This window comes from Camelina sativa, chromosome 6, assembly GCF_000633955.1.
Source record: "Camelina sativa cultivar DH55 chromosome 6, Cs, whole genome shotgun sequence".
In the NCBI taxonomy this organism is placed as follows: Eukaryota; Viridiplantae; Streptophyta; class Magnoliopsida; order Brassicales; family Brassicaceae; genus Camelina; species Camelina sativa.
The window spans coordinates 21,394,000-21,420,205 of record NC_025690.1 but is presented as its reverse complement, the minus strand read 5'-3'; the positions used below and the strand labels follow the sequence as shown (position 1 = coordinate 21,420,205).

At 36.9% G+C, this 26,206-nt stretch overlaps 6 protein-coding genes across 7 annotated transcripts; 4 read left to right on the top strand and 2 right to left on the bottom strand.

Annotated features, from left to right (window-relative positions):
* On the bottom strand, window positions 1,103–2,146 carry LOC104699320 (putative F-box protein At3g17500). The gene has a single exon (XM_010414640.1). It carries the CDS (start codon window positions 2,144–2,146, stop codon window positions 1,103–1,105), a length of 1,044 nt encoding a protein of 347 aa, XP_010412942.1.
* On the top strand, window positions 5,279–7,998 carry LOC104792751 (ABC transporter G family member 1-like). The gene has a single exon (XM_010518970.2). The coding sequence runs from the start codon at window positions 5,662–5,664 to the stop codon at window positions 7,885–7,887; it is 2,226 nt and encodes a 741-aa protein (XP_010517272.1). The 5' UTR covers window positions 5,279–5,661; the 3' UTR covers window positions 7,888–7,998.
* On the bottom strand, window positions 8,044–21,957 carry LOC104792752 (SAC3 family protein A). 2 transcript variants are annotated; one of them, XM_010518971.2, is made up of 14 exons: window positions 14,242–14,575; window positions 14,053–14,126; window positions 12,376–13,449; window positions 11,705–12,124; window positions 11,523–11,624; window positions 11,227–11,324; window positions 10,938–11,106; window positions 10,369–10,851; window positions 10,157–10,297; window positions 9,958–10,017; window positions 9,247–9,377; window positions 8,849–8,982; window positions 8,524–8,753; window positions 8,044–8,417 (listed from the first exon to the last, which is right to left on the bottom strand). In XM_010518971.2, the coding sequence occupies exons 2-14, from the start codon at window positions 14,107–14,109 to the stop codon at window positions 8,322–8,324; spliced, it is 3,195 nt and encodes a 1,064-aa protein (XP_010517273.1). In that variant the 5' UTR covers window positions 14,110–14,126; window positions 14,242–14,575; the 3' UTR covers window positions 8,044–8,321. The 2 variants fall into 2 exon arrangements, with proteins under 2 accessions (XP_010517273.1, XP_010517274.1); XM_010518972.1 differs by lacking the exons at window positions 14,053–14,126; window positions 14,242–14,575 and adding an exon at window positions 21,901–21,957.
* Window positions 15,643–18,705, top strand: LOC109133251 (jacalin-related lectin 23). Its single transcript, XM_019246232.1, has 5 exons — window positions 15,643–15,655; window positions 16,677–16,846; window positions 17,062–17,535; window positions 17,696–18,154; window positions 18,227–18,705. The coding sequence occupies exons 1-5, from the start codon at window positions 15,643–15,645 to the stop codon at window positions 18,479–18,481; spliced, it is 1,371 nt and encodes a 456-aa protein (XP_019101777.1). The 3' UTR covers window positions 18,482–18,705.
* Window positions 20,376–21,373, top strand: LOC109133250 (protein PXR1). Its single transcript, XM_019246231.1, has 4 exons — window positions 20,376–20,437; window positions 20,544–20,618; window positions 20,803–21,039; window positions 21,131–21,373. Exons 1-4 carry the CDS (start codon window positions 20,414–20,416, stop codon window positions 21,371–21,373), a joined length of 579 nt encoding a protein of 192 aa, XP_019101776.1. The 5' UTR covers window positions 20,376–20,413.
* Window positions 22,736–25,889, top strand: LOC104792749 (jacalin-related lectin 22-like). Its single transcript, XM_010518969.1, has 5 exons — window positions 22,736–22,824; window positions 23,735–23,946; window positions 24,189–24,650; window positions 24,902–25,360; window positions 25,452–25,889. The coding sequence occupies exons 2-5, from the start codon at window positions 23,746–23,748 to the stop codon at window positions 25,704–25,706; spliced, it is 1,377 nt and encodes a 458-aa protein (XP_010517271.1). The 5' UTR covers window positions 22,736–22,824; window positions 23,735–23,745; the 3' UTR covers window positions 25,707–25,889.

Genomic DNA, 26,206 nt, shown 5'->3' with positions numbered 1-26,206 from the left:
GTTTTTTAAACAAACAAACCATTGTCCGTTATGAGTTTGTTATTCCAATCGAAGTATTAATTGACTGGTTTACGAATTGGTTAGACGTGCGGTTAACATATACCGTTTTGGTACTCGGCTTGTGTGAGTGGTAGACATACTGACATGACCCTGCCCTGTTTGTTTTGGTATGTTGCTACAAAAGATTATTGAAATATATTTGGTAGAATGATTTAACGAATTTATAATTTTTAAAGGCAGCCTTTACAAGTCGGATTTTTCTTTTCCAAATCTTTTTTTTTAAAATATATAATGCTTTATGATTTTTTTAGTAGATTTCATGAAGTTGGCAGTACCTCAAGTTTTTACATGCAGAAATACAAATTTATTTTCTCTATTTTCTATCCTCATCTTTGTAAAGTTTTTTCCTTCGCCGTCATCTACTCATCACTCATGCTATACTAGTAACCAGAATTTGTCACTTATTTCCGAGTGAAATAAAGATTTTCGAGAATTTGTCACATATTTCCGATCTTTCTTCTACCCGGAATTTTACATGCTTTTTTTTTTTTGTAAACCGAATTTGACATGCTTTCTTATAGATACTACCTGCAGGTTAAATTTGAACCAACCTTGGAACATAACTGCTGGAAAAGAGGTTCGCATCCATATCCTCCAAAATTGAGATTTCCATAGTGATGATCCTCTCCAAAAATGTATACTTGTTCTTTGTCCCAACAAACGTCGACTTTATTCTCTTTGTCGATAAAGAAACTTACATTACATCACACGTAAACCTATGGTCATAATAAGTGTTTAATTCCACTGCCAACACCTTGCTCCATGACAAGATCTTGGTCTGATCAATCTTATCATTGGTCGTCACCCAAATCATTACCATGCATTGATGATCAAACCGACAATGGGGTTCTGATAAATATATTAATATATGATTCTAACACCAACTATATATATGAACAAAGAGAATCAGATAAATTTAAATTCATGATTTAATTGTTAAAAAAAAAACAAAGGAGCTAGATGAAAAGTGACAGCAGAAGAAAGTTAAAGAAAAAAAAAGATAAATGATATGCGCAAGAAATTACGTTCTGTTTTTACTAAGTTAATTCTTTCTATTTAGGTTGAATTTGAACCAACCTTGGAACATAGCTTCTCCGAATCCATTAGAATGGATGCATTGGTAGCGATGATCCTCCCCTAAAGTGTGAACAGTTCCTCTGTCCCAACATACGGCGACTTTCCTCTCTTGGTCGATGAAGAAACTTACATCACACGTAAACTTACGCTTATCATAAGTGTTCAAATCCACTGCCAAAAACTTGGTCCACGCCAAGACTTTGGTCTGATCAATCTTATCATTGCTAGTCACCCAAATTTCCACCTTTGTTGTATCCAAACTTTGTTGCAAAGTCGAAAGCTGCTCGTCTCTAACAACTGATAGAGCCAAAGTTTCATAGCCAAGACGCTGAAGTGGAAGATTTAGACGTCCAAATGTCTCTGTTGTGAAATCAAAACTTAGTAGTAAAAAGTCTTTGACTTGTGAAGCAATCCAATAAGTATTCCCCTGTAAAGACACCCCACGAGATTTTATCATGCAGCCGAGAATGACGTCATCAAGAGACCTCCATGAATCAGAGTTGAACTCATAGATATATAACTCTGGTTTTGGATTATCAAAAATACTCAAGACTTTGTAGCTATCGCACAAGTCTTTATGGTATCCAAGGGAAAAGATGCCTCTCGTGTATTGAATATGATACATAAGTTCGATCCACCTGGATTTCCCCGAACACGGGTTCCAAACCCCAAGCTTGTTATTTTCCATGGTTCGTAACAACAATAAACCGTCGCAGTAAAACATATCAGATATAACGTTAGGATAGCTGATACCACAATGTAATGTTTTGAATTCAAGCCCGTCAAAGTTGTTATCTCCATCCAAATAAAAGTTGAATAAATTAACACATGAAAACGCCATCACGACCACTTCCCTTGCTGCTTTGTGGAAACGTTGTTTTATGAATCCTCGATCTTTGAATAAAGCGTTCCACAGTTTGCAAGTAAATCGCAACTCTCTTAGAGACTCGTACGGAATCCTAGAGAGTATACTCTCCAACAGATCACGTGGAAGATCTGTCATAGCCATTATTGTTCGTTTTCTCTTCTGATTTCTCAAAGGAAGCCAATAAGTGCGACTGCTGCTGATTGTAAAATAAAGTAAAATTAGGGTTATGTATTGTTATAAGTTTAGCCGTTTCAAACAAAAAATAAAAGTCCAAAAAGAGAACACATTATATTTGTTTTATTTATTTATGGGTAACTCTAATCAACAGGCCCCGTGATTTTAACGTGGCCCAAATTAGTTGGAAGTTAATTTTTCTTCTAATAAGAATGTTTTAGTTGAAAGTTGATATGATCCAAATTTAATACTAAGATACTTTAGTAAAAAATCTTAACAAATATTTTAAAAGGTAGCTGCTAGTGTGGACCAAAATCAATTTAAAGTTGGCTACGCTCTTCCAAGTTTTGTTGAAACAATAATAGAAATGAACTTTCCCGTCCTTTGATCGTGGCGGCAAGAAGGGAAATGTAGTTAGAAGTTAGTAAGCAAAAAAAGTCAACATAAAATTTAATCACCTAAAAGTCAAAATGAAATTGGAAATGTAAGCATTCCCTACATCACATTTAATGCTTACACATGTTAACCACTAACACCGTCCGCTTAGGATTAGATTTCTAGAAGGTGGGTGTATGATAGTGAGTTACGAATAAAATTGATTTTGATAAGAGAAGTGGTATGTGATTTGCATGATGATGAGGAGTTTGTGATTAGTATGTGTATCAATTAATTTTCCAACAAATCAATTTGGTAGCAAGTTTTGAAAAATGTCCATTCTTTTCCCAAAAACTTTGTCGGATGAAGTTGATTTTGTTGTGGCTAATAAACTAAAGTAATGATAATGGTGAGTGACTGAGTGGCCACATTCTCTTATAGAAGAACAATCGCACGTTATTTTTATTCTTAGAAGCGTTGATATATTTTTCTATAATGCTTTATTCAAAATCTTTTAAACTTTTGGCTAAATGATATTTGATGTTTCCAACGCTGATATATGTTATATGTATTTTCTAGTAGATTTTTGTTTGTTCTTTAGTATGGACATGAGTATGTGCATTCCATAGAAAGTAAGATTATATATATGGGCCACAAGAGAAAGAGATGGCATTGAGATCAAAGAGTCACACGTACCAAATCGAATGCATAGGATCTTCTCCCAAGTTTCGTCGTGCATGGACAAGCTACTAGAGAGCATTAACACAACAAGAGCTTTCCCGATAATATCTTCACATATAAATTACCTAATATATTGGTGACATATTTGACTTTCATCACCACATGCATCGCAATAAATATGAAGCCATCTTCTTTTACAATAAAAATAAACGAAGTCATCTTATTGACCCATCTCAATATATTTTATGCTACATGTTTTTTTTTATACTGAATGAATTTTGGGTTGAAATCTCAAATATCTGCAGTTTAATATCGCTTAAAGATAATCTACATTAGCTACCAAAAAGCTTGTCAAAAGAAAAAAGCTAACAAATTAAAAATCATAGCGAATGGATAAATATTTTAATTTTATATAACCTTAAACAATTTTACTAGTAACTCTTTAGACTTCCAAAATATATATTCATAAAATGTTAAAATGGGCTACCGCCCATGTGCCTATAAGATAGTTTTTCAGCGATTACATATATACTATTTAATAGAAACCACATGACAGCTTCGCCCATAATTGCAAAACCTACTTTGGTATAGTTAGAAAGTATAAAACACAGAAACATGAATTTCAAAATAGATTATCAAATAAAAAATGATCTTCAAAATAGCATTAAAAATAAATATCACATCATATACCAAAAGTTCCAGTAATTAAACCGGTATAGAATAGTCCTATATACAAAAGAAAGAACCTAGAACATGGCACAACCACTCGACGATATTGAAAGCTCAGACAAAATTTTCATTCGAATAGGCTTATAGTTAACTAACTAGTTCGTCCGGAGCTAGGGTGTTGCAATAAATGATTGCTACAATATTGTTATGCTTGCAGTTGCCTATCAACATAAGTGTGCACACATACGTAATGTAGACATGCGTCAAGCGTGTCCATATTATATAAGCTATGACTTAATCTATAAGTTTTTTTGGATGCCTAATCTCTTGTCATATAACAAAGACTCATAAACCGACTCGGCTAAGAAAATATATTAACAACTACGTTCTGAATTTAAGTTCATTATTCTTAGTCTTACTATAGTTAACCATCTGAATATAGAAAGTTTTTAGAGTTCGAAGACTTAATTTAACATAATAAGGGCTTAAAATCCCAAATTTTTTGGTTACAAAGCATTGACTCGAACCTTAGTATACAGTATCTTATTTTAGATAACTTGAATCGAACATTGCATGTGCGTGTTGAAGATTTTCCCGGCATTGTGTTAGGTATTTAATTACGTTCTAGGATTTTTAATTAAGTTCGGCAAGTGAAGCTAAGCTAGCCCTGTAGCCATTTATTGTGGACCGACTTTGAAATAGACCAATATAAAACATCAGTCTACATCCCTAGATCCTTGAGTATATACTAATACTATTTCACATGTAGTACAACCCATTTACAAGTAGGCATCAATATTGCATGACTTTTTTTTTTTTTTTATAGATAATATTTTCGCTTTCTAACTACCTCATCAATCATCTAAATCAAGCTTTGACTACCATAGTAGAAAATTTGTCGTTTTCGCTTTCTTTAAATTGCTTTTAACCTAATGCAGTCGGAGAATACTATTTTACACACAAAAAGGCACATCTTAGATTCTTCTAACTAGGTGTTACCTCTATATCATAATAATGAACTTGAAAGCTCTTCTTTACAGAGGTGGACACAGAGGAAGACGTAACTGGAATTTAAGTTGATCAATTTTACATTATAAAAAGAACTCGAACATTCAGTCAAAATATATAATCAAGTATGAAAAAAACTAGAATAATAACCATTAATGAAGGGGCCGGAGCTATGGGAAACACAGACGAAAGTCTTCGTCCCATGCCTATGTTAGATGAACGAACACCCTTTACCTAATTGGCTAATTACAAGTCAATAAAACCCATTTCGCCACGTGGCATTGCCCACCGTTTTTTTTGTTCTCGTTACCAAAAAAAAAAGAAAGAAGAAAAGAACGTATTTGGTAATTCCACTTTGGTTTTAATAGGTCGACTCTTCACCTTCCCCCTTATTAAATAAACAATAAATCAAAAACGCATTTACATCCAAACAGTCAAAATATAAACCTAACATACCTTTCCCATGCAACTCAGCGAGACTTTCTTATTTAATTTTAGCATAGCCTTCGGTGTCTTCACACATACAAACACGTCTCTTCATGCGCTAGAACCTCTATATAAGTATATAGTAAGATAACAGACTGAGGCATACATATCCAACCAAAGTCCCATAAACTAAAAAAGCAAACACACTACTTCTGTCTCTTCTTCTTTATCTTTGAGAGTGAGGGAGAAAGTTATGAGTGTGTGTTTAAGGTAGTTTATTTGTTGATCAATTATTAAACACTTTTAACTCCATTTTTGTTACTATGGCTCGTATTGTAGCAGCTGATGATGATGATTCCATGGAGCTCAACGCCATCTCCTCTGTTCACGATTCCACTTTAGGACAACTTCTGAAGAACGTCAGTGACGTAAGGAAAATGGACATCGGAGACGAGACTCCAGTTCACGAGTCTTTCAACCAAGACTACGACGATGGTTACATGCGTACTGTTCCATTCGTTCTCTCTTTCGACAATCTCACTTACAGTGTCTCCGTTCGTCGAAAACTAGAGTTCCGTAACCTCTTTCCACGGGGAAATACAGAGGATCCAGAGATAGCTCAAACGGTGATGCCAAATACTAAAACCCTTCTCAACAACATATCCGGTGAAACTCGAGATGGAGAGATCATGGCCGTTCTTGGAGCTAGCGGCTCGGGGAAATCAACACTGATCGATGCATTAGCTAACCGTATAGCTAAAGGAAGCTTGAAAGGAACAGTGAAGCTAAACGGAGAAACACTTCAATCCCGAATGCTCAAAGTCATCTCAGCCTATGTAATGCAAGATGATCTTCTCTTCCCTATGCTAACCGTAGAAGAAACACTAATGTTCGCTGCTGAGTTTCGTCTCCCGAGGAGTTTACCTAAATCAAAGAAGAAGCTTCGTGTGCAAGCTTTGATTGATCAGTTAGGTATCAGAAACGCAGCTAAAACCATCATCGGAGACGAAGGTCACCGTGGGATCTCCGGGGGTGAAAGGAGACGAGTATCAATCGGAATTGATATAATCCATGATCCGATACTTCTCTTCCTTGATGAACCAACCTCTGGTTTGGACTCAACGAGTGCGTTCATGGTTGTTAAAGTGTTGAAGAGGATTGCTCAGAGTGGCAGTATCGTGATTATGTCGATTCATCAACCGAGTCATCGAGTTCTCAGTTTGCTTGACCGGTTAATCTTCTTATCCCGTGGTCACACCGTGTACAGCGGATCTCCGGCGAGTCTTCCGCGTTTTTTCTCCGAGTTCGGGAGTCCGATACCGGAGAACGAGAATCGAACCGAGTTCGCCTTAGATCTCATCCGTGAGCTTGAAGGATCAGCCGGAGGAACAAGAGGATTAGTCGAATTCAACAAAAAATGGCAAGAGATGAAGAAACAGAACAATCGTCAACCGCCGTTGACTCCTCCTTCGTCACCGTACCCAAATCTAACACTGAAGGAAGCAATCGCCGCTAGTATTAGCAGAGGAAAGCTAGTTTCCGGCGGCGAATCCGTCGCTAACGGCGGAACAACCGCTACCTCCACAACAACCCTAGCTGTTCCTGAATTCGCGAATCCGATGTGGATCGAAATCAAAACTCTCTCGAAACGATCAATGCTTAATTCTAGAAGACAACCTGAGCTATTCGGAATCAGAGTCGCCTCCGTCGTTATTACCGGATTCATCCTCGCCACCGTGTTCTGGCGGCTAGACAATTCTCCAAAAGGAGTTCAAGAGCGGTTAGGATTCTTCGCCTTCGCGATGTCTACAATGTTCTACACTTGCGCCGATGCGTTACCAGTTTTTCTCCAGGAACGTTACATCTTCATGAGGGAAACCGCTTACAACGCTTACCGGAGATCCTCCTACGTTCTCTCTCACGCCATCGTCTCTATCCCGTCGCTCATCTTCCTCTCCCTTGCTTTCGCGGCGACGACGTATTGGGCTGTAGGCTTGGGAGGAGGCCCAATGGGCCTTTTGTTTTACTGTTTGATCATTTTAGCGTCGTTCTGGTCAGGAAGCTCCTTTGTCACGTTTCTATCAGGTGTGGTTCCGAGTGTGATGTTGGGTTACATAATCGTCGTCGCTATTTTAGCTTACTTCTTGCTGTTCAGTGGATTCTTCATCAACAGAAACCGTATCCCTGATTACTGGATTTGGTTTCATTACCTGTCTTTGGTGAAATACCCCTACGAAGCGGTTTTACAGAACGAGTTCTCTGATGCGACCAAGTGTTTCGTGAGAGGAGTTCAGATTTTCGACAATACGCCATTAGGGGAATTACCAGAAGTGATGAAGCTGAATCTGCTTGGTTCAGTGAGCAAGTCGCTCGGGGTGACGATATCGAGCACGACTTGTTTGACCACTGGTGCTGATATACTGAAGAATCAAGGTGTTGTTCAGCTGAGTAAATGGAATTGCTTGCTCGTCACAGTTGCTTTCGGGTTCTTTTTTAGGATTTTGTTTTACTTCACTTTGTTACTTGGTAGCAAGAACAAGCGGAGGTGAAAACAAATAGAAGAGGGAAGGGAAAAAATGCTAAAAGACCCAAATCAAAACATACTTGTATTTTCTGTTTGTAATTCCTTGAATTGTTTTAATGAAAATTGTTTTTTTTCATATATATAAAGGTATGTTTCCTGGATACCCTTATCTCAAAAAGTATAAAGAAAGAATAGGGACTTCCATATTCACAAAAACGAATTACAAACACATTTAGCTTCTGTTCCAAAAGTTTCCTACTACAACTATGAAGTATTATAAACCTAAAAGTATCATACCTGAAATTGTGTGTGGGGCTGAGGATGTTGATGAAGCCAGAGAGCCTTGGAATTATCTTCATTGTTCTCCTTTCAGACCAAAAGTTATGATGAACTTCATTTTAGCATTATTGCTTCTTCTTTTTACTCCCATCAGACTACATCAAACATTAAATTTTTTCATCATGTACGTGTAAAAAAGTCATTGACATCTAGATTTCGATCTCCATGAGCAACTGCGTCTTCGGGTTCTGGCATGAAGAGACTCGTTGATGACGCCTGCACAAGGAATAACACAAAACCACTCCTCAATCCATATCTTGAGAATCATAATGAACTTCAAGTCTTATAATAAAGGATATGGCAAATCCAAAAGAAGACTTACCTTGGTATCAAGCAGTATATCTCCGTTACTGTCAGTAATGAGGTTAGCACCATGGGTTTTTAGCCATTCTAAACACTCCTCCGAACCAGTGGTCTCCTTTTCATCAGTACCTTCACTTGCAGCACCAGTAAAGCCCAACACTTGGACTATGTATGAAACCGGGATTGTAGGCCGACAACTCCGAGACATAAAAGTCACAGCCTTGTAACGCATTTTCTCCACATAGAGATCTGTAAACATAACATTTTCATCATATCCTTACATATCTAGCCATTCAATTGTTTAAACGTATCAAAAGAGTTTTCCTATGTAATATGTCTCCTACCCATGAGGCAACTATTCATGTTTGGTGCAGTCTTGTAGAGCCTGAAGAACATAACATAATTTCCTGATGTTACAGCTGCCCGAACTGAAAGAGCATGTCTAACTGCTTCATCCTTCTTAGCTTCTTCGGATAATCTACGGAACAGAGATCACAAAAATACTCAATCTCATGCACACACACCCAATTCAAAGGAGTAACCTCTTTGCACTGGTAGGAAGAGATGTTACAAAACCTAAACTATCAGATAGGTAGCGTGAACATATATAATTCCAATACTATTCCCAGGTGGTCACTCAAAACCATATTTTGATCTTTCTACGAAACTTTAATTTATCAAAATTTCTCATCACGCATCATGCTTAAACGGAGCCCAGAGATGGATATTTATACGTACTAACCTGGACATAGATGATAACAATTCTCGGTTGTTGTTAGAGTGTAGGGTAATATATAGTAGACTGTACGCAGCAAACTCCAGAGAGCATCCTTCTATACCTTCCGCATAAAGAGTCTTTAACTGCGACAGGCACTGTAACATAAAATATAAACCAATTCAGCAACACTAAAAAATACCTGAGATTAAAATAGACTCCTCAGGAATATGCAACAGATGTATTCTACAAGACTTGGTGGAACAGTATCATTATATTGCAGAATTTATGCAAACCAAAGTCGTAGTCCATAGTAACAAGCCATCAGAAATATGCGTCAACTTGCCTACCATTATGTCCATAGCATCTTCCACAATTTTATCAACGTTTACTATATTGATTTTAGAACCTAGAGGCATAACTCGAAACCCAAAATTTTCTACTTGTTAAACTATAGTTGCCAGCTGTTTCCAAACCCACTTCACTCTGAGGTCTTGCATGACATGTTGCTTATTTATTATTTGACAGTGAGACACCAGTGAAATTTTCGCAGATGTTGGTATATTTTAAATTAGGAAAAAAAGGACAAGTTTTTTAATACCGATTTGATCTACACACTCTGAATGCTTATAGGTTGGTACTCTTTAAATTAGGAAAAACAGAAGTTTTTCAATATCCATTTTGATCTAGACATTGACGATTACTATTCAAAAATATGAAGTGTGCTAGTGTACCAACCTGATTATACTCAGGTAAATCCCCAGCCTCCAAAGCCAATCTAGCATGTGTTTCATAAACCTGAAATAGACATTGAACATGTAAACATTATACATATGCTAATTGGGTGACAGGTCCTGTAACTACGATAAAACCCTCCACCAGAAAATGGATCCTACAAGCAAGAACACTCAATATCATTCTGAACTCAATAATATACCTTAGCTGTTAAGTGATTGTGTATCCGTTGTACTGTGAGATCTTGGCGAATAGACTTTAGCTGATCGCATTTATAAAGATAATTTTTTTGAGAATCCTGAACCATTAACAGAGCTTTTTCCAGCACATCCTCTGGTCTTACCTGAAAATAAGTCAAAGAAAAATCAGCCAGGGTGTCGAAAAGATTACGAGGTTTAAGATAGTGATATTTACAGTGGCAGGATCCGGTGCAGAGGTAAGGCGGAGATAACGTTTCTCAATTTCCTGGCAAGTTCCTTTAACTGTTAGTGCATCCCAGTCAATGTCTTCCACAGCTCTGCTGCCACTTTCATCAAAAGTTTTGCTAAGCCTCAAGGCAGTGGCTCTTCTAGAATGCAAATTTCCAACATTTGCATTCTTGGGTTTCGGAAGATCATTCCCTCGGTTGTGCCCTTGAACTCTTTCAAAACGCTTGGAACGACTATCACGTCGCTTCTTTTCCTCGGCAGAACTAGCAAGTGCCACTGCACTGGAATAGTAAGGTGTCAAATCCTTGTCACTATCACTAGATGCCTCGTCATCAATGGCCGTAGCTGCACCACCAGAAAACCGCTGTCGCTTGACAGACCGCTGGAAATTTTTTTTTGCAGAATTTTGCCCAGAATAAGTGGGCTTGAAGCCAATGGCAGCATCCACCTTTTGAAAAATCTCAGAGTTCTGCAAAATTTCTTATCAGAACCAAATTCTAACAGCTAAATACACATTCACCAATAGCATCATATAATAAGAAGAGAAAGGTTAACCTTTTTGTTATTTTCATTTTGGTGATTCCAAGCTCCAAATTTAACAGGACTACTGAAAGTTGAAGCTGGCTTGACAAACGGTTTCTCTTCCAGTAACGGCTCCCATCTACTTTTGGGTCGTCTTGTTGGGCTCTTATTTTGTAACGAAGATATAACAGTGGAGCTCGACCTGCATTGCAGTGTAAATCTTAGCAGAAAATAGAAAGTAAATGCTCCAACCATATACTAGGGAAGAACGAAAGTTATAGATCAAGCAGACAGGAGATGAGAGAGGAAATAAGGGCCATACCCAGTGTTAGTCACATTTGTGTTCAGGACAGTTGAAAGAGGCTCAGTATCCCAGTCCCGAGTATAAAGAGTGTCATCAGCCTTCGCAATGGTGATGATCTAGAAATACAAAAATAAGCATCAACATGCAAAGCAACCAAAAATTAACATGGTATTCTACTATACATTTACACGGAAGTAAGTTAATTCAAATACGCAATAATATTAAGATGAGCACAGAGAGTGTCTGAAAAAGAAACATTTATCCTGCTACAAAATTCTAACAACTGAGCGTTCACAATTCCTACAAACATTTACCTCCCTCAGGGCAGCCTGACACGACGCCTTTTCTTTATCATCTTTGCAGCGAGCAAGTGCCCTCTCAACATACCCACGAAGCGATTTCGGGAAGTTTCTAGGCTACACACCAATTTACAATGGCCAACAATTATATCTACTTCACTTGCTAGGTAATCAACAATAGAAAAAAGGAATCTTACCTCAGGCATAGCAGTGGCATGGTCTTTCGACTTTGGCATTGAAACACTAACATATGCAGGTGTTTGGGCTGCACCTGCCGCTGAACTATCTTTATCCATTTTGGTAAAACCTGATGGCAAGTTTGAAGCAATTCTAGGGTTAGTTGGAATCTGTACTTTGCTTACCCTTTGTGTATCTACTGACGGTGTTGTCTGAGTAGGCTGGTGATAGCCTAACGGTGCCTGGTGAAAGGAAGACTGGGAGTTCATTTCTTGAGGATATGTAGCTCTCTGATGACCCTGAAAGGGGGTCTCATATAAGGGTTTCATCTCCAGAGGACTCTGGTAGTGATTTTGAGGAGGAACATGATGATGAGCTTGCAGAATTTGTGTTTGATGCACCCAGTAAGGATCATTAGAGGTACTAACAGCTCCACCAGGCTGTGAGAATGATAAAAGAAAGCAATAAGAGATTACGTCTAAACTGTTTTCACATAAAATTCAAGAATTAATTCTATGGAGTATTGCTTAGTTGCTAACAGGTCAGTTACTATCACTCTTTTACCAACTTCAAAATTCATAAGGAGATAACACACATTTATCAATAAGCTGCAAGCAGAAATTTTTTATGAATGCAAATAAACTTAGTGACGCAAATTTGGTATACTCCCTCATGAAAGTAAAATCTAAACCTGCTGAGAAGGTGGTTGGGATGCGCCAGTTTCCGGCCCCCAGTGTTGGACATAAGACGGAGCAGGCTGACTATTTGAAGCAGGCATTTCATTAGTAACACCTGTAACTGGAAAGCTCTGACTATATGCACTTGTGGCAGACAACTTTTCTGTGCCCGGGGCACAGGGGACTTCTGTTTGGCTGTAATATTCTGACCATTGTTGGTAGTTCTGTTGATGATGTACAGGTGTTGCGGTTGCAATAGTAGAGCTAGGTGTGTTAGCAGCATCAGGAGTATAATTTTGATAAGGGTTTGAGGTATAGTTTCCCTGATTCGAAGCAGGAGTCTGGTTGCTGTAATTTGAAGCAGGAGTCTGGTTGCTATAGTTGGAAGCAGGAGTCTGGTTGCTATAGTTGGAAGCAGGAGTCTGATTGCTATAGTTGGAAGCAGGAGTCTGATTGCTATAGTTTGAAGCAGGAGTCTGATTGCTATAGTTTGAAGCAGGAGTCTGATTGCTATAGTTTGAAGCAGGAGTCTGATTGCTGTAATTTGTACTTGGGTAACTTCCAGCCGTTTGGTTGTTATAATTTGTACTCTGGTAACCTCCAGCAGTCTGATAATCAGCAGGATTGTAGTAAGTTCCTGAATAACTTGCAGTCCCAGCATAAGATCCTGGATTCTGAAATGAGGAAAGAGGCTGAGGAGCACCTGTGTTTTGATACGCCCCTACAGGCTGAGGATATGACTGGCTAGGTTGCTGTTGATAGGCGCTGTAGTAATTGGAATATCCCGTGTTTGAATAGTTGTGTGGGTCAGAAGAGGTCTGGTATGGCGTATATCCACTATAATCTTGTGCCACATTTGCAGTTGCAGACGTCGATGAGCTAGTAAAGGACGCAGTATTCGGTATCTCTTGAACATTGCTTGTGGCAGGCCCCGTTGGCTGTGGATAGTAATAGTCTGAATTTAAATAGTTCCCATTATCCACAGCCTGATGTTCAGCAGAATGTCCTGTCCATGGGGCACTGTCAGACCCAGTTGAGTATTGATATGAATATTTATGTACTTGGCTTCCATCAACACCATATCGATTCTGCATCAGAGAAAAAACCATTAGTAGTGGCAAAAGGTCTGGGAATCCTCATCTTTATTACAATAAAGATACAACAAAAAAAAGCCAAAGAGTGAAAAGAAATATAGACAAACAACAAACAGATATTTTCATCTCTAATCAAGGCTATATATACGCTAAAAAGCCTTCCACAGTCTCAAGTCAATCAGAAAGAACCTTAAACATTACACCTTCAAACGTTCATGCATAAGTGATCAACAACAGCCAAGTGTCTTAACCAAACCTAAGAATTGATATAGCAAAAAGTACTTAACAGTTTACATCTTTGAGATGTTTTTAGAAAGGTAAATTACTAGAGAAAACCATAAGGCTCCAAGGCATTGGTAAAAAATACTATTCTTAAGGAGAAGAATGAAATTTCTGAAGTTCACACACACCAGGTCTAAAATCAAAAATCACTTTCTTCTTCTACTGCATAAACATACTGAATATGCAAAATTCCTCTAAACATTTACAAAGGTGCACTAACAAACATATATAACTTGCTATAAAGATCAACATAATTTACCCATCAAAGACAGCAAAATCAATTGGTTCAAGACGGAACAAAAGATTGTTAATTACCTCAATGGAATTAGGGTCTATTGGTGCTACGGCCTGAGTGTTCCCTCCTTGATTCATCCTATATCATCAACCTCCTGCATAAGCATAACACATACTATCGAACTCACTTTCGAATACACATTAAAAAAAAAAAAAAAAAACTCATCGAAAAGCCCTAAATAGCAAAACAAAGCAGCAAATAATTTGTACCAGTGACGCTCCAATTTGTGTATTCTTCTCGTTCGTGTAGAGACCAATGAAGAATCGAATTGAAGATTAGTATAGTAAAGCAATGATTTGAGATCAACAAAAAACCAAAAACAAGGTAACACAAAAAGGAAACGAATAGAACAGAACCAAAGTAGAAAAGAAAAACACAAAACAAAGAAGAAGGCAAATATTATTATATATATAAAATCTATAGGGAAACAACAAAAAGAGCTGTTGTCACAAATCTATCGGAGATTACAGAACACGGGAGAAAAATCTGGCCGAAGAGGAGGAGGAGGAGAAACAATTTTGTTGTGCCGGAGGAGACGAACAAGATTGTCAATTTTTTTTGTACGGTATTACTTGCGTCGACGGGTCGGGTCGATCCGTGTCGAGTCTGTCCGGGTCGGTTTTATGTAAAGCCTTTTTAATTGGGCCCATATTTCGTCTACACATGTAAGTTATTAAAAGCATTTTTTTGTAGCAAAGTACAATATCACCTCAAAAGAGTCAATTAGAATTAGAAAGAAAATTGTTTAAATGAGTAATTTGATACGATTTTACTCTAGGACGCGCTAGCTTATCCGTTTTACCATTCTACGATCAAAAGACTAAAACTATAGAAAAGAAGATAAATTCCTCCTTTAACACATGACTTATCATCATTGACTATTTTAAAAGATCCTTTATGAAAAGAATTAAGACAATAGTGAAAATGTTTGGAGAGTAATTGTATGAGAATCAATGTCACTGACGAACAGATCATCACAATCAAGGACTTGAAATCCTTGAGAATCAATGTCCTTTATTATTTTATGTGAAAATCTTGGAACATCATCTTTTGTAATAGAAAGAGTAACTAAGAAGGATTTTGTTGAGTCGAGCCCCCATCACTCTCAAATTCCCCCTTACCATGAAAGAAATGGGATATGGTGCACTCCCTTCCTCCTCACTCCTCAGTTTACCCATTAATATTTTTTGTATGATACAAAAAGTAACGTTACCCATTAATTTTTGTAGACTACACAAAGTAAAAGATTGGTGGCATCACCCATGCACTTATTGACTCGTACAAATACAGGATAAATGTTTATATGGTTAGGACTTGGGACTTAATTAAGTCATTTTTTTTGTCTCTCGCCATCATAAACTTTGTATTCTTTGCATTAATTTCATTAAGTTATATATTTGAGAATAGGCCACAAATGTTACCATGGTATTGGTGTCTTATCAATAACAGATCAAGCTTTGCAAAAAAAAATATGAAGCTATTAATTAAGTACGTTCATATCGTTTTCCGGAGTTTTTTTTTTTTTTTTTTTTCGTTTGATAGAACCCAAATAATGTTTAAGACAAAGAGCAAAATATAAAAATTATTTTCAGGATTTTTGAAGACTCAAAATGGATGTATCATGTACTTATTATTGTTTCGGATGTTTGCACTTGAGGTGGTGAAGGAGGACGTAGCTATAGGACGACAATGTAAATATTTAATCTTATTATAAAAAAAAAACATAAAAACAAAATGCTACAGTGCAAATCGTTTTAGGGTGTGAATGGTTGCAGTGGTTGGGACGGACAAATTCTTCTGCAGACTGAACCGCTTTTTATTTACCATTCAACAAATGTAGTCTGCAGTGGTGCGATCTAAATAAAGCAGAGACAAGACCGTAGCGGACCAACTGCGGACCGTTTTTACATACAAATAGAGTTGGTTCGCAGCGGTCTGTAGTCTACCTTAAAAATGGAGTGGTCCAGACCGCAGATGGATTTGACCGCCCTGACCGCAATTACCATTTAAACCCTAAGACTTTTATCGGAATGAGCGTGTACATTGCATTCTCTCGTGACATATTGGAATCACTCATTTCTTTTAGGCTAACCTTGAACAGTAAAATGCTTTCTTTCCTATATACATATGTTTTCATAAAGTAAAAGGAAAAGAAAAGAAAAAAGAGTACTCTCGTCAATCAGGAGTTAGTTACAACTTACAAGAATAACTAAAATTATTGGAATCAACAAAAACGTGTTTCCAAAGGGTGTCAATAAATACGCATAGTTCAACACATTCATCTATCAATTGCTCCTTTCATTCTCACTCATCGGAGATCAATAATTTACTGGTACGTACTCTCTTCTATCTCTCTCAAGTTTTGCTTTGTTTATAACAACTACAAAATTAGTTTTAAGTTATTAATATAGGTACCCATCAGTTGATTTTATTATAATTATATTAGATTGATCAACATCACAGAATAAATAGCTAGGTATACCCATCAGTTGATTGCTCTATATGTTATTCTTGGATCATTTTGGTGTGTCTTGTTCTGTATTTGAATAGGGTAGTGTACCAGCAATCACAGACACATTATAAAACTTGAAAATACATACTTTATTGGGTTTTGATAATTTAGTAGTCTGTTTTCATTTTACAGTATTTGAAGAAGGAGGGCGTGAATGGGACGACGATGTGTACGAGGGTGTAAGAAAAGTGTACGTAGGTCAAGATATCAATCGTATCACCTACGTCAAATTCGAGTATGTGAAGGAAGACGGCCAAGTAGTAACAAGTGAATATGGGAAAATAGCTCAACAACCCAAAGAGGTTCTCCCACTGCATTTACTCTCTCCATATATTATTTTACATTCTTAATTTTTTTTACATCAATTTGTATACAACTCTCACAACAACAATATGACAAACCACTACAAGCTCGGTTAATTAAAAAGTTTCATTTCTTCGTATATAAAGTTTCTTGATTTGGTTATAACTGTTAATTTCTTGACTGAATAAATGATTTTAATTTTCATTATAAGCAGTTTGTGCTTCAATATCCGGACGAACACATCATAGCAGTGGAAGGAAACTACCGCGGAGTGGCTCTATGTGCCACGGAGGTGATCACAAACCTCGTCTTCAAGACCTCAAAGGGTAGAAAGTCTCCATTGTTTGGTCCAAACTTGCTTGGAATTACCACCGGTACAAAGTTTGATATTGAGGACGGGGGAAAGAAGATCGTAGGATTTCATGGACGATCGGGTAATGCTCTCGACGCTCTTGGAGTTTACTTTGTACATGGCTCTCTAACCACGCCGTCGTCTCCGCCTGTTTACAAGCTGGATGCACGAGGTGGTCCAGGGGGGCGTGTTTGGGATGATGGATCTTACGGCGGCGTTAAAACGTTGAGCATTGGTCAAGATAATTCTCGTATCACTTATTTAGAGTTCGAGTACGAGAAAGATGGTAAGTTAGAGACACGTCAACATGGGGTGAAAGGAAAAACACCATTGAAGGTAATATTTCTACGTACTGTTTGTTAATTAATTATTCAATATATCTTAGAAAAAGGTTATAGTATGAAGTTCCACAAAACCGGTTTATATTCTTGTAGATATATATACATGAATTTTTTATTTATTGCGACATAAATATTCTTAAATTTTGATTTTGTAGCAGTTTGAGCTTAACCCGGATGAATACATCAAATCGGTGGAAGCAACCTATGATAAGCCGGACATTTTCCGCAATATCGTCATTACATCGCTTACGTTCGAAACATCAAAGGGGACAACGTTATTCACAGGGTATAAGGTGGGTAAGAAGTTTAAGCTAGCGCAAAAGGGTCGCAGGCTTGTAGGGTTCCATGGAAAGGAAGGTTCAGCTATTGATGCTCTTGGAGCATACTTTGCACCTGTTCCTACTCCGATTCCTATGATTGCGGCCAAGAAACTACCAGCAATAGGCGGCAATGGAGGAGTTGCATGGGATGATGGTGTCTACGATGGTGTGAGGAGGATACTTGTAGGACAAGGAAACGATGGTGTAGCCTTTGTCAAGTTTGAGTACAGTAAGGGCAAAGACCTTGTACCCGGAGATGACCATGGAAAGAAGACATTACTTGGAGCTGAAGAGGTCATCTTTAAAGACAACAATATGTTTAATTATTTGTTTCACTTATCCTTGTCTAGTTTTGTATCTTTGCAGTTTGAGCTTGAAGATGGTGAATATCTCACGGCCATAGATGGCTACTACGATAAGATTTACGGAGTCGAAGCACCAATGATTATCTGTCTTCAGTTTAAGACGAACAAAAGGGAGTCAACTCCGTTCGGAATGGATTCAGGGGAGAAGTTCTCGCTCGGGGAAGAAGGCCACAAGATCGTTGGAATCCATGGACAAGCTAGCGATGTTGTTCACAGCATCGGAGTCACTGTGGTGCCTGTCACCACCACCAAGTGAAAAGCCTTCTATTATATAAGTAGTAAACCAGCCAGTGTAATCTCGATACTAAATAAAACGTCTAATAAGGATTAATGGAGTCACTGTGGTGCCTGTCACCACCACCAAGTGAAAAGCCTTCTACTATATAAGTAGTAAACCAGCCAGTGTAAATCTCTTTACTTTGCTACTTTCATGTGTTTGTAAGCTCCCCACTGATGTGTGAATGAAGTATTTCACCTCTCTTTTTGCTTCTTGTAATTAACATCTCAATTCTCAAAGACACATACACAAATGTCAAAAAAATTGGTTTCTCATTGTTGTCTTCGTCAAACCCCATATCACTAAAATGGTCATACAAGAAGTGATTATGCCATATGTTCACCAATTGACTTGAAAAGTTAGTCACCAACGATATAATTTCACAGATTCCTATAACGATTTGGATTTTGGGAAAATAGTGAAACCAACAAAAAGTGGCGTAGAGAATTAAAAAAGATGAGTTGTCCGATCCCATGTAGGAAAATAAATTATTTTTTGTTCTGGAGTTTTCTATTTGTGTGTGGATTACGTGGCACATAGAACAGAAGTAAAAATCATACCAGCAATATAATGTACTTTTTTTGTTTTTAACTTCTTTAAAAAACCGACTGAAACAGATGTTTTCNAATTATTTGTTTCACTTATCCTTGTCTAGTTTTGTATCTTTGCAGTTTGAGCTTGAAGATGGTGAATATCTCACGGCCATAGATGGCTACTACGATAAGATTTACGGAGTCGAAGCACCAATGATTATCTGTCTTCAGTTTAAGACGAACAAAAGGGAGTCAACTCCGTTCGGAATGGATTCAGGGGAGAAGTTCTCGCTCGGGGAAGAAGGCCACAAGATCGTTGGAATCCATGGACAAGCTAGCGATGTTGTTCACAGCATCGGAGTCACTGTGGTGCCTGTCACCACCACCAAGTGAAAAGCCTTCTATTATATAAGTAGTAAACCAGCCAGTGTAATCTCGATACTAAATAAAACGTCTAATAAGGATTAATGGAGTCACTGTGGTGCCTGTCACCACCACCAAGTGAAAAGCCTTCTACTATATAAGTAGTAAACCAGCCAGTGTAAATCTCTTTACTTTGCTACTTTCATGTGTTTGTAAGCTCCCCACTGATGTGTGAATGAAGTATTTCACCTCTCTTTTTGCTTCTTGTAATTAACATCTCAATTCTCAAAGACACATACACAAATGTCAAAAAAATTGGTTTCTCATTGTTGTCTTCGTCAAACCCCATATCACTAAAATGGTCATACAAGAAGTGATTATGCCATATGTTCACCAATTGACTTGAAAAGTTAGTCACCAACGATATAATTTCACAGATTCCTATAACGATTTGGATTTTGGGAAAATAGTGAAACCAACAAAAAGTGGCGTAGAGAATTAAAAAAGATGAGTTGTCCGATCCCATGTAGGAAAATAAATTATTTTTTGTTCTGGAGTTTTCTATTTGTGTGTGGATTACGTGGCACATAGAACAGAAGTAAAAATCATACCAGCAATATAATGTACTTTTTTTGTTTTTAACTTCTTTAAAAAACCGACTGAAACAGATGTTTTCCCTTTTTGTTTTGAAATCTATTAACTTTCCTTTTTGTAATTAGGTCTATAAAAGAACCATAAATCTCAAATAATTCCAGTTAGCCTTTAAATCTAGCTCCTAATCTTTTGTGAGAGAGGCGACATCCAGCAATCCCAAACCTAAGAGATGCCTAACACTCAGACTAAGCCGTTGTGTTTGGACGATCTAAGTGATCGTGAAATACTTGAGCTAAGTTATGGATTGATTCTTCTTGAAAACTTGTTCAAAATATTTTTACCGGATAATCTCCACTAATATATGTTTTATGTTTCTTCCTGGCTTTTCAGATTGGAGTGGGAAGGTTTCACCGAATACAAGATGCAAAGTGATGGAAATTGCCAGGTAATGAATGTTTTCTAAATTAAATTATACTCAATCAACTTGATATAATCGTATTATTATGATTTATGAATAACCCTTTTCTTGGTTTTTGTCAATTTTATTTCAGTTCCGTGCTTTAGCTGATCAACTTTATAAAAACTCGGCTCTTCATAAGCTTGTTAGACAAGAAATCATACAACAGGTAAATCAATCTTGAAACTTTTCCCTAACTTTACATGCAGATTGTCATTTTTTTTTTTTACGTGTAGTAGCTAGTTTCATAGATGATGATTGATTGATGACTCTGTTTTCCTCATCAGCTTAAAACTCATCCAAAGATGTACAAAGAATTTATTAATAACATGAGCTTCTCCGAGTATGTCAAGAACATGTCCAAGAACTCCGAATGGGGCGATGAAGTCACACTAAAAGCCGCTGCCGATTTGTATGTATTCAAAATAGTACTCATTACATCAATCAAACAGACTCCATTCATTGAGTTTTTGCCCAAGTCTCAAAAAGAACCCGACAAAGTCATTCATCTGAGCTATCTCTCAGGGATCCATTTCAACTCCATCCACACAAAAAAAAGGTTATCCTTCTCTTCTTTCTTAATAGTATACGTCATCTTTTCCTCTTTAGAGAATTCTTGTATCATTCTTATTCTTCGTCTTGTTGGCTACTTCAGATTCAAATTTTGGTTCTGCCTCGAAGAAGAAGCTACAGAGGAAGAATGAGAAGGAGCAGAAGAAAATTGAGGAGGAGCGGAAGAAAAAGGAGGAGGAGAAGGAGCAAGAAGAGAAGAAAATAGACAAGGAAGAGAAGAAAAGAGACAAGGAGGAGAGGAAGATGGCGAAGGTGAAGAAGGAGAAGAAAGAGAAGAAGAACAAGAATCAACATTTTCACTATTCTGATATCATGTCAATACTTGAACAAGAAGATTATTCGTTTTTCTGAATTAAGATTATATGCATTTGACAACGTTGAATGTTATCACTGGGCTCGTTGTGGAGTCTAGCGGTTTTTATTTTATTTTATTACTCTGTAAGTTATCGCCGGGGTTATACCTTCAAAAGTACATGCATAAAGTGATCAACAACAGCTTAGTGTCTTAACCAAACCTAGCTAAGGATTAATATAGCAAAAGCACTTAACAGTTTACATCTTTGAGATGTTTTGAAAAAGGTAAATTACTAGAGAAAACCTCCAAGGCATTGGTAAAGATACTGTTCCTAAGGAAAAGAATGTTTTCTCTGAAGTTCACACACACCAGGTCTAGAATCAAAAATCACTTTCTTCTTCTACTGCATAAACATACTGAATATACAAAATTTCTCTAAACATTTACTAAGGTGCACTAACAATATAACTTGAGATAAAGATCAACATATCTACCACCATGTCCTCAAAAGAAAACAAGATCAATTGGTTCAAGACGCAACAAGAGATTGTTAATTACCTCAATGGAAAAGAAAAAAAATTACCTCAATGGAATTAGGGTCCATTGGTGCTATGGCCTGAGTGTTCCCACCTTGATTCATGTTATATCATCAACCTCCTGCAAAATCATAACACACACGATTTGAACTCACTTCCGAATACACATTAAAAAATAAAAAACCCTCCTGCATATTTGTTGTGCCGGAGGAGACGAAGAAGATTGTCAATTTTTTGTCGGGTCGGTCGATTTGGCTCCATGTCGAGTGTTTCCGGGTTGGTTTGATGTAAAGCCTTCTACTAGGGCCCAGTATTCATCTACACATGTCTAAACTTATTTGGAAACAGAGTCAAACAATTTAACACGAATCACCGTTGACTATTTTAAGAGATGGTTTACATATGAAACAAATTAAGACAAGAGTGAAACGTTTGGGAGAGTGACTGTATGAGCAAACTGTAGTGTATGTAATATGGGATGCCTTTGTAATATAGTATACTTTTATCGTCACTGATTCATATAACACACACGTCACACTCTTTGGTGGAGGTAGAAGTATGCGGATCAATTGATCCTTGTGAATTTTTTAATTTAGTTAAATTTTTAAGAAAAAAATTAAATTGACTCATGTAAAAACTTTTAAGTAACATAATTGATGCCAAATTTTTGTTTTTAAAAGGAATTGTTGAATTCAAACAATTTTTTTGCCGTCTCCAAAGGAATTGTTGCAATTTCATTTGAAATCTCTTTTTTTTTTCATTAAAAATAATCAAATCATCTGTATACAATTATTATTTTTGGTCTCTTATAGTGTATTCTTATTATTTATCGCATTTCTGACGGAGGCCCTCGTGAACCACGAGTTGATTATTAAAATGTTTCAAAGATTGGCAATTAGTATACACACATTTCAACACATCCATAAGGCAAGATTCATCTCTTCGATCAATTAGAGCTCAATAATTCACTGGTATCTCTCTTCTCTCATTGTTGTTTTGTTTTCGAAGAAGTAGCTCTTCAGTCTTGTATTTTTTTTTTTTTTTTTTTTNTTTTTTAGCGTACGTAGCCAAGATTATGCATAACATTTAATATTTTGTGAAGTAGTAGCTAGCTAAAAGCCTAGGAGTCATTATTCCCAATACAAAGTGTTTGATTTTTGTTTGTATAATAAACTATATATAATCTTGTCTTAATTTATAAAATCTTACAAGATACGAACATGGTACTGTAAATTTTTTACATTGAGATTCAAAAATATTTTCAGATAGATTGTATAACATATCATTGCATATGACTTAAGTATTTTATAACCAAATTTTATAGTACAAACGGTACAAACGTATCTGTCCGATGTTTATTGTCCTACCTTATCATTCTACAATTTGGTTTAAGAAAGAGAAAAGTAATCTAATATGAGGTCTTTTTCGTTTAATTGTTGAACTTAATGAAATGGTGGAGAAAAGATTGTGCTATATTATATAGCCTATATATGTGTTTTATTGTGGTTTAAATGTGTAATATATATCAAAGATCGTATCACAAAATCTTTAAGAGAGGGGAAAGTGTGAGCATAGTAAAGATATCTTGATTAGCCAAACAGTTCAGATAATATACAAAACACTTTAGTCGTAAATAATTTATATTACACCAAATTACCAATAATAGAGCTATCAAAGCGCACAGTAAATAGTTACCAATCATTGGTATTCTATTAATTTGTGTTTCTTTGACCATTTTGGTGTTCTTGCTATGTAAATGAATAAGGCTACAATGTTATCATGGTAGTTGTGTAAAATTAACTACAGACCAGCTTATAGAACACTATATACTTTATTGGATTATAGATAAAGGAAATAATATTTCTTTTCCAATATTTGAAGATTCCATCCAAATGGCGAGGATGTACCGGAAGTTGGCACTCTGCGGTGGTGAAGGAGGGCAGGAATGGGACGACGATGTATACGTGGGTGTAAGAAAAGTGTATGTAGGGCAAGATCTCAACCGTATCACTTACGTCAAATTTGAGTACGTGAAGGAAGACGGCGAAGTAGTAGCACGTGAACATGGGACAACAGATCAACACCCTAAAGAGGTTCTCCACTAGACTATTCTCCATTTTTCTCCTTCATTTTTTGCAATACTAGTACGAATGGCTCTTGTAAATTCGGATAAATTTGGATGAAACCTGTAAGTCATAACAAGACGGAAACGTACCATTTAGTCTCTAAGATATACACAAACCCGAAGACATGTACATTTATTATACTTCGATATTTGTTATAGGACTAATTAAATCTTGAGAATGTTCTAAACCTAATATTAAGTCATATGCAGTTTTCACTTCAATATCCGGACGAACACATCATAACGGTGGAGGGAAGCTACCACACAGTGGCTCTGCTTGCCACAAAGGTGATCACATCCCTCGTCTTCAAGACCTCAAAGGGTAGAAGCTCTCCAACGTTTGGTCCAAACTTATTTGGAATAACGAGCGGTACACAGTTTGTTTTTGAGGATGAGGAAAGAAAGATCGTAGGGTTCCATGGACGGGCCGATGATGCCCTCGACGCTCTTGGAGTTTACTTTGAAATGGATACCACGCCGTTCCCTCTATACAAGCTGGATGCCCAAGGTGGTACAGACGGGCGTGTTTGGGATGATGGTTTTTACGATGGCATTAAAACGCTGCGCATTAGTCAAGATAATTCTCGTATCACTTCTTTAGAGTTTGAGTACGAGAAAGGCGGAGAAGCCAAGACATGTCACCACGGAGTGAAAGGAAAAACACCATCCGAGGTAATTTTAATTACTAGTTCTTAACACAACTAGTTCAATAATTCTCAAAATGATTTATGTCAAGTTAACTCTATAATGACATAGTAGAACAACATAAATTCAATTAGGTTCCAAATATAAATGATAATATTGTTTTGTTGTGGATTATTTGCAGTGGTATGATCCCATTCCATTAATTCTTGTAGATAGATACATGTATTTGTCTTTCGTAAGACGGTAAATATTCTTCAAATAATTGCTTCTTGTTGCAGTTTGTACTTGATTACCCCGACGAATACATCAAATCGGTGGAAGCAACCTATCAGAAGCCGAACATTTTCACCAATACCCTCATTACGTCACTCAAGTTTGAAACATCAAAGGGGAGAACATCATTCTTTGGGTATAATGTGGGTAAGAAGTTTGTATTGGAACAAAAGGGTCATAGGCTTGTTGGGTTCCATGGAAAGGAAGATGCTGCTATTGATGCTCTTGGAGCATATTTTTCACCTGCTCCCACTCCGACTCCCTTGATTCCAACCAAGAAACTACCAGCAGTTGGCGGCAACGAAGGAGTTACATGGGATGATGGTGCCTACGACGGTGTAAGGAAGATACTTGTAGGACAAGGTAACGATGGTGTATCCTTTGTCAAGTTTGAGTACAGTAAGGGCAAAGACCTTGTACCCGGAGATGACCATGGGAAGAAGACATTACTTGGAGCTGAAGAGGTCACTTTTATAAACAACAAGATTTATTTTTGTTTCAATACATTCTCTAAACTATTTACACTTATCCTTTTTTAGTTTTGAATCTTTTCAGTTTGTGCTTGAAGATGATGAATACCTAATGACCATAGATGGGTACTACGATAAGATTTACGGAGTCGAGGCACCAATAATTGCCTGTCTCCAGTTTAAGACGAACAAAAGGGAGTCAATGCCGTTCGGAATGGATTCTGGTGAGAAGTTCTCGCTTGGAGAAGAAGGCCACAAGATCGTTGGAATCCATGGACAAGCTAGCGATGTTGTTCACAGCATCGGAGTCACTATCGTTCCCATCACCACCACCGAGTGAAAACCTTCCAATAAGATTGGTGTGTGTCTTTACTATATATGCTTCTTTTAATGTGTTTGTAAGTTAAAGTAACTTACTCTGCGTGTGCTAATGATGGTTCCAATGAGATTGGCGTGTGTTTTCTTGTTATTTTACGTACTGTCAAGTACTCAAGTTCATGAACGAATAAACTTTTTCCCGTCTTTTCTTGCTTCATGAAACATCTCGAACACAAAGAGACAAATCTCAACCAAAATAAAAATAAAAAACATATCTAAAACGGTGTCGTATTACAACATTTGATTATGCATGAATCCTGCCGTATTTATCAATAATAATACATTAATGCCATAGTCATCCAATATTGTTAATTTATCATCTTTAGAATATTTGGTAGAAATAATTTCTTCTTTGTTTACAAATAGGAATCATATATCTTTAACTTTATTATTATAATTTTTTTTCAGTATTACATTAATTAACACAGTACAGTATCTCTCTATTTTTTTTTTTTTTCCAAA